General features: G+C 41.9%; 1 protein-coding gene across 1 annotated transcript in view; it reads left to right on the top strand.

The window, feature by feature from the left end:
• The first annotated feature begins 13 nt into the window (after positions 1–13).
• Positions 14–11,456, top strand: part of TTC33 (tetratricopeptide repeat domain 33) — a 52,279-nt gene continuing 40,836 nt past the window's right edge. The window contains exon 1 of the mRNA XM_013181711.3: positions 14–327. Within this exon, the coding sequence (XP_013037165.1) occupies positions 104–327 (224 nt within the window). The 5' untranslated portion in view covers positions 14–103. The remainder of the gene's footprint in view (positions 328–11,456) is intronic.

Here is an 11,456-nt window from a genome sequence, read left to right as displayed (position 1 = left end):
CGCGGCGTCCACAGCCGCACCTGTCCTCCGGCTGCGCGCCCTTCCTCTTCCTGCCGGCCGGCGGGGGGGTGCCGGGGGTCTCGGCGCTCCCGCAGCGCTCCCCATGGCCTCCTTCGGGTGGAAGAGGAGGATCGGCGAGAAGGTTTCCAGGGCCACCTCCCGGCAGTTCGAGGCAGACGCTGCGGATGACAGGGGTCTGGCGGGGGAGGAGGACGACGAGGGCTGGGTGCTCGCGGCGAAGAGGAGGAAGGAAGGCCTCGTGGGGGGCTGCGTGGAGAAAAGCAGGCGGCTGAAGGATGAAGGCGCAAGTCTGGCCGAAAACAGGAGGTACCAGTGCAACCTTTCTCCGTCTAGCCAAGTGCTTGATGGTATTTTGATCCCTTTTCTGAACACCAGGCAACTTGCTATACTCCTGCGCTCGATTTCGTATTTAAGAAACACAGCAGTCATTCTTTTTTTGTTTCGCTCTGCCATCTGCACTGAATAAGCGGTGTTCCTTGCTGGTGGGGTTAGCTGCTGTGACGTGAAGTTTGTATTCAGGTCTCTCATTTCTGTGTGGCTGCGTAACAAAAAAAATGATAAAGGGAGAGAGACAAAAAAAAATGGGTCTGAAACTTGAGAAGGTAAATAAGGTATTGTGGGGTAAGCCATAGCGTAAGTAATGCTTCAGCTACTCTGCAAGCTTTCTCTTACCTTGCAGATGTGTGCTCATCCTGTGCAGCGGTTTTTACAAGTAAGCGTATTTTCACATATGCAGTGACCAGGCAAATAGTGCAGAGCAGTTAATGCACAGTAATTCTGTCCAATTCTTTGGAGAAGTCAGGTTCAGGTTCAGGTGGCCACTCTGAACATCTTCTAATAGGTGTACTGAGCTTTTGGATTTCAGCAAGATTTTTGAAGGGATATTGCATAAATGGTTCCGTTCTCCTGTTATGCTTCAAGCAGAAAATCACTTTGGAGTGGGGGATGGATAAAGGAGGTATGAGTGGCTATAAGTAATATGTTAACTACATAATTTGACTAGTTCTTCTCTAGAACAACAACAAAAAAAAACAAACTACAATTCTAAGAATAGTCCTCTTAAAATCTTCAGAATGCTGGATATTTAACTCTATTCTGACTTTAGTCATATAAAGCATCTCTGCTTTATTCATTGTTCCAAATCAGCAATGACATTATTTTCCTGATACAAATATTTCCATAATAGGTCAGCATGCACTTATCTTCTGTTAAACTGGTGAGGGCTTGTTTACAGACCGCCAAACCAGGATGAAAAGACGGATGCGGTGTTCTATAAGCAGCTGGTGGAAGTCGCTCAATCGTCAGCACTTGTTCTCATGGGGGACTTTAACTTCCTGGACATATGCTGGAAATACAGCTGGACATATGCTGGAAGTACAGCCCCGAGGAAGCAGTCTTGGAGGTTCCTGGAGCATGTGGAAGAGAGCTTCCTGACTCAGCTGGTTAGTGAGCCTACCAGAGGGGGTGCCCCGCTAGGCCTGCTGTTCACAAACAGAGAAGGACTGGTGGGAGATGTGGTGGTAGGGAGCTGTCTTGGGCAGAGTGACCACAAAATGGTAGAGTTCTCTATTCTTTGTGAAGCCACAAAGTTACTGACCCCCCTGGGTCAGTAAAACTGCTACCTTGGACTTGCAGAGGGCAGACTTTGAACTGTTCAGGACACTGGCAGGGAGGGTCCCTTGGGAGCCAGCCCTGGAGGGCAGAGGGGCCCAGGATGGCTGGAGCTCCTCAAGAAGGAAGTCTTAAAGGTGCAGGAGCAGGCTGTCTCTGTGTGCCGTAAGTCTAGCTGGTGGGGAAGAAGACCGGTGTGGCTGAACAGGGAACTTTTGATGTGTGTCTGGGACAAAAAGAGAGTTTATGTCCAGTGGAAGAAGGGACAGGCAACCTGGGGAGCGTGCAAGGAATTTCCTAGCGTATGCAGGGGACAGATCAGAAAGGCTAAAGCCTAACAAGAGCTCAACGTGGCCACTATGGTTAAGGATAACAAAAAATGTTTTTATAAATATATTAATGGCAAGAGGTGGGCCAAGGAGAATCTCCATTCTTTACTGGACGCAGTGGGGAACATGGCTACTGAGGATAAGGAAAAGGCCAAGATTCCCAATGCCTTCTTTGCATCTGTCTTTAATAGTCAGACCATTTATCCTCGGGGTACTCACCCTCCCGACCTGGAAGTCTGGGATGAGGAACAGAATAAACCCCTCACAGTTCAGGTGGAAACAGTTAGAGACCTGCTGCTCCACCTGGACTGTCACAAATCTGTGGTGCCAGGTGCTGAGGGAGCTGGTGGATGTGATTGCTGAGCCACTTTACATCATCTGTCAGCGGTCATGGACATCCAGACAGGTCTGGAGCATTAATTAGCAAGACTGGAGACTTGCTAATGGGATGCCCATCTATAAGAAGGGTTGTAAGGAGGATTCAGGGAACTCCGGGCCTGTCAGCCTGACCTCAGTGCCAGGGAAGGCGATGGAACAGGTCATCCTGAGTACAGTGGCACAGCATGTGTGGGACAATCAGGGGATCAGGCCCAGTCAGCATGGGTTCATGAAAGGCAAGTCCTGCCTCACCAACCTCATCTTCTATGACTGGATGACCCTCTTGGTGGATGAGGGAGAGGCTGTTGGTGTAGTCTACCTAGACTTCAGCAAGGCCTTTGACACGGTCTCCCCCAGTAATCTCCAGGAGAAGCTGCCAGCCCATGGCTTGGACAGGTACACTCTTGGCTGGGTTAAAAACTGGCTGGGTGGCTGGGCCCAGAGAATGGTGGTGAACGGAGTGAAATCCAGCTGGCAACTGGTCACCAGTTGTGTTCCCCAGGGGTCGGTGTTGGGGCCCATCCTCTTTAATATCTTCATTGATGACTTGAATGAGGGAATTGAGTGCACCCTCAGTAAGTTTGCAGAGGACACCAAGCTGGGGGGAAGTGTTGACCTGCCAGAGGGTAGGGAGGCCCTACAGAGGGATCTGGACAGGTTGGGTCGATGGGCAGAGGCCAGTGGGATGAGGTTCAGCATGGCTAAGTGCCAGGTCCTGCACTTTGGCCACAACAACCCCATGCAGTGCTACAGGCTTGGGGCAGAGTGTCTGGAAAGCTGTGCAGGGGAAAAGGCTCTGGGGGTGTTGGTCAATGCTCACCTGAACATGAGCTGGCAGTGTGCCCACATGGCCGAGAAGGCCAATGGCATCCTGGCTTGGACAAGGAGTAGTGCAGCCAGCAGGACCAGGGAGGTGATCGTCCCCATGTACTCTGCCCTGGTGAGGCCACAACTTGAGTGCTGTATTCACCTTTAGGCCCCTCACCACAGGAAGGATATCGAGGCCCTGGAGCATGTCCAGAGAAGGGCTACGAAGCTGGTGAAGGGCCTGGAACACAAGTCCTGTGAGGAGCGGCTGAGGGAACTGGGGTTGTTTAGTCTGGAGAAGAGGAGGCTCAGGGGAGGCCTCATTCCTCTCTACAACTGCCTGAAAGGAAGGTGTGGGGAGCTGGGGGTCAGCCTCTTCTCACAGGTAACTAATGGCCTCAAGCTGCACCAGGGGAGGCTCATGCTGGAAATGAGGAGACATTTCTTCTCAGAAAGAGCAGTCAGGCATTGGGATGGGTTGCCCAGGGAGGTGGTGGAGTCACTGTCCCTGAGGGTGTTTAGGGAAAGGTTGGACGTGGTGCTTAGGGACGTGGTTTAGTGGGTGACATTGGTAGTAGGGTGGTGGTTGGACCAGGTGATCTTGGAGGTCTTTTCCAACCCTTGTGATTCTATAAACTGTACCTGTCAGTAAAAAGAAGGGATGACTGAGGCAATCTGTAAGAGAGAAAAACTTAGAAGTCTAAACCAGTAAAATTTATATGTTATTTTAAAAACACTTCATGTGTTCTTATTAAAATGTTTTCTTTGAGGAAAGGCTTTCTGCTCAAATAATTGAAGAGGTTCATCTTCTTACTGTTCGTTCTGATGTTGACACTATTCAAGGGGGTAGTGGTTCATTCCTATACATACACCTCTGTTCGTGAGTTCTGTAGGTTCCAAGTTCAGAAATTTGTCAATACAATTTTGAAACTTTTAAAAGGTGACTTTAAATTAAACTGAAATTAAGATAAATCGTTTCAAACATGCTGCCACTATATTAATCAACACCTTTAATGCAGTAGCCACATCAATCGGCTACAGGAATATAAAAGTCTTCGAACACAAAATAACCCAAGTAATTGTGTATTGTTAACATATTCGTATAAACCATTTCCAATGTTAAAAACAATGATCTAAGAACGGTAGACCTATTCTGTCCTTTTTGAGATACAGAGTTTGCCTTTTTCAGCTTGAGAAAATGAATTATTTCTAAATGCTTTCATTCTGCAGCTGGTAATCACTAATATTTACTATATATGAAACAGAAATTCATCTTTATTTCTGTCATCCTCCTTCCCACCTTTATCCTCCTCATATTTTGCTTTAGGATGATATATTCTGTGAAACACGCCTCAGTTCCCTGTAGATGTTTTTATCTCTTAGTTTGCTTTTAAAATAAATTTTAAGTTTTGTTTGTAAAATGCAATAAATCTCTTGAACAGTAGCAAATAATCCATGTGGTCTGCAGCTGCTTTATTGCCTGCTGCTCAGAATAAATATTCTTTGTGCCTTTAATATCATGGGTTAGTGTGAGGGACTGAGTTTTGTCCTAAGACTTTCCTTTTAATGTTGGTTAGAGAACCTTACAAAAAACTCAACCTATTAATGAGTAGCAACTTGTGGTTTTGTTTCTGATTTTAATGAGAACTGTATCTCACTGTGGTGCTTATGTGAGCTACTGAGAAACACTGAATGGTTTATAAGAAATGTGGAAAAAAAATAGCAAGAAATTAAGATGTAGTTTTCAGGAGACTTTTCATTCTCTGGTGTTAACACTGGTATCTTAGGTTTAACTTAAGTTCCGAGTTAAATCTGTAGTCCTTATACTTGAGGGGAAATTATCACATGTTGCAGAGTTTAGGCAATTGTGGTAATATGGCATTGTCACCATATGTAACTTTCAGGTGGACCTCCTGTAGAAAAGATTTAGCACAGATATTTAATCTATGGAGGCTTTTATTACTTGGACAGGTGGAATAGTTGGCATACCATCACAATGAACTTGAAGAAGCAGTATGAAAGGAATGTTCATTCTCTCTGGTGAAAAGTGGTGGTTGTAATCGTGGGTTAGACTTCTGTGGTCTGTTTTCTGAATAAACCTCTGTACAAATTGTGTAGAAATGAAATACTTAACGCAGATTGTTTCAAAAAGTAGCAAAGTTTACTAACAGTTAAAGATTTTGAGTTGTATTGTGCTGCATTCAGTTAAAAGGATGATATTTTGATGATATTTTTTGATAAACGGATGATTTCTTGGCAACAAAGATGATACGGGGCCTGGAGCATCTTCCCTATGAGCAAAGACTGAGAGACCAGGGTCTGTTCAGCCTGGAGAAGAGAACACTGAGAGGGGATCTTATCAATGTTTACAAATACCTGAGGCGTGGGAGACAGAGGGATTTGGCCAACCTCTTTTCAGTGGTTTGTGGGGACAGGACAAGGGGCAATGGCCACAACATGGAGCACAGGAAGTTCCGCACCAACACGCGAAAGAACTTCTTCACAGTGAGGGTGACGGAGCACTGGGACAGGCTGCCCAGGGAGGTTGTGGAGTCTCCTTCTCTGGAGATATTCAAGGCCCGCCTGGACGCCTACCTGGGCAGCCTGCTCTAAGGAACCTGCTTTGGCAGCGGGGTTGGACCTGATGATCTCTCGAGGTCCCTTCCAACCCCTACAATTCTGTGATTCTGTGATATTCATTGCAGAACTTCAGAAGAAAAGCAAAGCCTGAAAACTAGTGGGAATTGAAGGTGGTATCTTAGTTGGTGTTACTTGTGGGATGGAGAAAAGAAGCAGGTTCTGGAAGGAAACAGATGGGAAGAAGCAAGACTAAATAAAGAATGGAAAGTAATAAATTCAACTTCATTTCTTTTTGAAAAGAGACAACAAGGTAACGGGCATGGCAAAATTAATATGATGAAGGGTGAATTTTGTAAGTGGATCCACTATCACATATACAGAACAGCGTTTACCACTTCTGTGTTTGGTTAGGTCAGGTAGCTTGTTCTTCTGGTAAGGGAGCATCACAGCAGTGATGGTGTTACTTCCCCACAAATGTTCCTGTTTTCATTTTTGGTAAGTACGTGTCTGCGTATAAGTGAGATGAAACTGACTGATTTGTGCTTGTAAAGTGAGTCTCAGTGTTTTTGGGGGGAGCAAGGAATAATGGGGCCGCTAGAAAAACTCATATGGCCTGCTCTTTGCCCATTGTTAAGCTCAGGAGTGGCACAGGTGAATCGTATGGGGCTGCAGGCACCAGCAAAATGGGTTTTCAGCTTTTATGCCAGTTGCTTGTGCAGTGTTTGTATGTACCTGGTGTAATGCATGTGCAGTAAGCCCGTTAAGTGTGGAGACAGAGCAAAAGTGGTGCTGAAGGGAACAGTTTCTGATCCACACTTCAGTCTTCTGAGGAGTGGGAAGGAAGGTGGGGAGATGCTGGGAATGGGTGTAGAACAAGTTGATTACCCCAGTGGTCTAATATATTGTGGAGGACATGGGTTAGGAAGTTCTGAGCTACAGTTTTGATTGGTAGGTTGTTATAATCAGTAATCCTTTTTTTTTTTTTTCTTTCTTTCTGATAGTGTGAAAAATCAGATATATGGAAGAAGTCTCACATTTGTCTGCTCTTTATATATGTGGAAAGGAGTGATATAACAAAAAAACAAACAAACACAACATGTACGTTCTTTTGAGAAGCAGTCTGTTGGTTGAAAGAATGCAGTATATTTTAGAAGAGAGATTACTTTTGCTTATATGAAACTTATAATGCTGGCACATTGTCCAAACTGAGATACTAGCATGGATGTATCCCCATGCACTGGGAGTTAAAAAAAAAAAAAAAAAAGTTTTTAAAATAAAAAAAAATGTTTTTTGTTGATTGTCCTATATATTTTTTCTTTAAATCCAGCACTACACAAAAGAATAAAAAATTATACTCAACTTCAGGATATTGAAAACAGCAGATTGTTGCAGTGTATTTAGAATGCTAGGTAACAATTCCTGTGGACACAAGCCTAAGAATGGGTTCAGATGAGATTAAATAATGGAATGGTCTCAAACATAAGATGTGTTGAAAGCTAACAGCAAGGAGTGGAAATCTTTTGTCTGACTAGCATCTCCGATATAAGTGAATTGCATATTGATGTAGATAAATTTTCAATCTCTCTTTTTTTTTTAAAACAAGGAAACGTTTTCATAGCTGCCCACTAGGTGGAGGTAGAGTTCTTCTCATTAAAACCTAAGAAGTGCAAAAAATGGTTTTTTTTTTTTTTTTTTTTTTTTACAGATAGACACTATTGGGTTTAAGTTCTTATTGATTTGCATTTAATGTTTCAATTAATTCTGAAAAATAAAAGTTACACTAGTCTCTTATTTCTGATGGTTCATTTTCTTTATTACGTTAAAAAAATATCTCCATCTCTCAAACTGGCACTGTTTTTGGAAGGTCACGGTTTCATCTGTAAAACTCTCTTTTGGCTGAGCTTACAGAGATTTACCAATGTTGAAATAAATAATTGATGTTGCTTTGTCACTTGTTGATCTAAATTAGACTGACTAATAATGTTTTACAATTAGCTTTTGCAGTGGCACATTAAAGAAGGATATATTAAAGTGCTACAGACAGAGCAGGCAATAGATTGATCTTCGTGACATGGTGTGTTCTTCTAGGGGAATTATTCAAATTCGTTCTCTAAACCATTATAATATAAAAAAAAAAGTCCAACTTTTCTGATCTGCTGCTTAATCCACATTTTAACAGTTGAGAGTTAAACTTTTTTTTGCTGACACTAATATGCCAGCATCACTTCAACATGCGTAGTCTCTTAGGTCACTCCTTAGGTATATATGCTGTAGCTGAGCTTTTTTCTCACTAGATACCTTTTTTCTCACTAGATACCTTTAAGGTGTCAGCATAAAATGATAAGAGGCACAGAGCTTTTAAAAGCATGTTTAATGTAGTGATCTGTTGGATTAAGCATTATAAAAAGTTCCATTTAGCAAATGGAGCAAAAGAGTAACATCTAGTTCCAAAACAAATGAGCAACAAATGAAGAGTTGAAAAAACTTTGCCATGATTTTATGTTTGTATGTGTTCAACTTACCAGTGTCTTTCAGGTTTAGATCATAGAATAACAGAATGGTATGGGTTGGAAGGGACCTTACAGATCACCCAATTCCAATGCCCCACACCTCCCACCAGCTCAGGTTGCCCAAAGCCCCATCCAGCCTGGCCTTGAGCACTGCCAGGGATGGAGCATCCACAGCTTCTCTGGGCAGCCTGTGCCAGTGCCTCACCATCCTCTGAGTAAAAAACTTATTCTTAATGCCTTATCTAAATTTACCCTCTTTTAGATTAAAGCCTGTATTTCTGCTTGGGGTTGCCCCATCCCAGGTGCAGGACCTTGTAGTTGGCCTTGTTAAACTTCAAGAGGTTTGCACAGGCCTACCTCTCAAGCCTGTCTAGATCCCTCTTGCTTATTGTAAGTACTTGATTACTAATGAATTACGAAAGCACTAAAGTAATAGACTTCCTTTCAGGTTATCTGGCATATTTATTTATATGCAACTAACATGGCAAAGGTCACTGGAAAATTTGCCTTTCAATTTTCAGATAATAGAACACTTAATTATTTACATAATAAAGTGTTAATATATATTTCTCAGAAAATCCAAGAGCTCTCTTTGGCAGAAACTTTTCAGGAGGCTCAATTACATTATGTAGTAGCCTAGAAGAAGTAGGGTGTGTTAGAATATACTGGGTATTTTAGGTGGAGTGGGTTACGTTAGGAAGATGGGGGCTGGGTCTAGGAGACCTGGTTGCATTTTGTTTAACAGCGCTCTCCTCCATGCTCAAGAACGGCTCATCCCAATGAGGAGAAAACTGGGAAAAGGCGATTTGCTCTTCCATAAGTATGATCTGAAAGCCTTACACTGTTGGATTTTGTAACTGCATATAGGCAAAATCAGTGTAAAATAGTTATGATGAAACTGGGTGAGCACAGGAGGCACTTCTACTCTTTGTAGGTTCAGAGTAACTGCTTGGTATCAGTCCCCAGGTATTATTAGCTCTTCCAGATAGTACTTGCCTCTTTCAGAGTGAGTATTCTATAAGGAAAATGAAAATTTTTAATTTCAGTAATTATTTGCTTTGATTAAGTGTAATGTCAGTCATAAAAAAATGCAGAGAAAATAGGTAGGCGTATTCCTCTAGAACTGTGTAGTGCAAACAGGGGCTTGATAAAATTGTCTCAACTTCTAGTCCAAATGCCCAGTCACTACTTTTCAGGGCTTAGCATGATTACCTATTGTGCAATTGTGTATATTGTGTATATAAACTACTTTGCTGTTAGCTTCCTTGAGAACGCTTTACACGTGACATACTTACTAAAATGAGGCTAAGGGTGTGTGATCTGCAGCTCTTCAGTGCAGAATACATGAGCTGAAACAGAGAAGTCTGAACAAGTATGGACTTTTTACCTCCAGTTTTTTGGAAAAGCACATGTTGCAGCTTCTCTCCCATTAGTCAGAACATAGGATTTGTTCTGCAGGCCTCAACCTTTCCACAGAGTTAAGAGCACTTTCTGCACTTTTTTGTTATGTTCAACAACCTCCTATAAATCGTTTGCCTGAAATAGCACTTTAATTTTTGTCTTTAAGTTAATTTTTATTGCTAGCATTACTGTTTTCCCTCACTTGCTGATAAGAGTTGTTGTTTCCTGGTGATGCATATAGTTGGCTTCTGTTGTCGAGGAGGAAATTATTTGCAGAATGTTGAAGTAGTTCCTTTTGTATAAATTGTTGTTTATCTTTGGTTTAGCTATTTTCCTCTTACTCTGACAACTGGTTATTGTTTGGCAAAGGAGGAGTTCAGTTTTGAAGTTTTGTTATTAATTTATTGCAGATTTTTCTAGAGAGTATGTGCACAAGAATCAAAGATTATTTAAGAACTGTACAAAAACTGATCAAATTTGGGAATGTCTTTTTGTTACAGTTACTTGAGGATACTGTGTTGTGTTGTAGTATCCATGTATATTTGAATGTGTGCACGTTTATGTAGGTATCTATTTGTAAATTGTAAATCAAATATTCATAGAACAAATGTAGTCTTTGTGAAAAACATATATAAGGAAATATTTTAATATACATATATGTGGAAAACAAAGTTTATCTGCCTTCACTCTGTATAATTTCTAGGTACTGAAGGGAGGCAGTGAAGAAATGAATCTGTATTTATTCAAGGTCTCCTCACAATATAGGAGAAAAAGGTATCTCCAAAGCACAATTCAGCTCACATAGGTGCTTAAATTGCACTTTGTTGGGTCCTCCTGATGTTAACCATATATAACTACACTATAAAGGTACCAGGACTGCTTTTGGGTGCACCAGCACAGAGTGATCTGTGGTCCGTATACAAAATGGTTTTGTGACCTCGGAGAGGATGACCATGGACAAACTATCTTCTGGGGAATGCCGGTGGCCAGCTCTAACCCCACCTCGTCCTGGGAAGTAGCTGGGGAGAGGTGTCTGGCCACAGCCGTGCCAAGGACCCATCTGAAAAATACCACTGAGTAACACTGCTGGAGTGCCAGTGGCCAGCGACGTTCCCTGGCGGTGCTGGTTTTGTAGTACGGAAGCAACCTGTCACTACAAGATGGATGAAGTCTTAATCTAAATGCTCAGCATTAGGTACCTAAGGTTATGTGGGGTGAATCAGGTGTAACTGCTCATACCTGTCGGGAGATGAAGGGTAGTCCTTGTGCTACCTGTCCTTGCACTGAAGTTTAGAGGGTCAGTGTGTTTCTATCGCGTTTCTTGCGTAGAAGAATTTGATCAGAGAAAAGCTCCTATGTTCACCAGAGATGCGTTAAAAATACTATTATTTTTTTAAATAAAAGCAGAGAGGATGTCTGTTTACTTAAAAAGAAACAAAAATAACAAAGACTTCTGTTGATATGTGTTTTGAACCCTGGATACAATATGCATGTGCCTCAGCCTTCCTTCACTTTTTTAAAGCAAGAAAAACTCTGTAATAATAATAAAAGATCTGTAACATAACAGTATACTAGTGTAAAGACAAAAATTTGTTATTTTTATTTATTTTTACCAATTATGACTATTTTACATTTAATTTTTATAAGTTGTCATTGCTGTGCTTTAAAAGGTAATTTAAAAAATCTTTGAAAGCACATGCTGGCATTTTTTTTTGACTTGTAAATTATACATAAGTAGAGTTAATTACTTTTTTTTTCTAGTTTATTTTTTTGACAGTCTGTTATTTTGCATGCTGCATGTATGCCATGAGGGATTTGA

The sequence above is a fragment of the Anser cygnoides genome, chromosome Z (assembly GCF_040182565.1).
Source record: "Anser cygnoides isolate HZ-2024a breed goose chromosome Z, Taihu_goose_T2T_genome, whole genome shotgun sequence".
NCBI classification, from domain to species: domain Eukaryota; kingdom Metazoa; phylum Chordata; class Aves; order Anseriformes; family Anatidae; genus Anser; species Anser cygnoides.
Note: the sequence above shows the minus strand (reverse complement) of the source record. Positions and strands in the feature narration are given on the sequence as shown.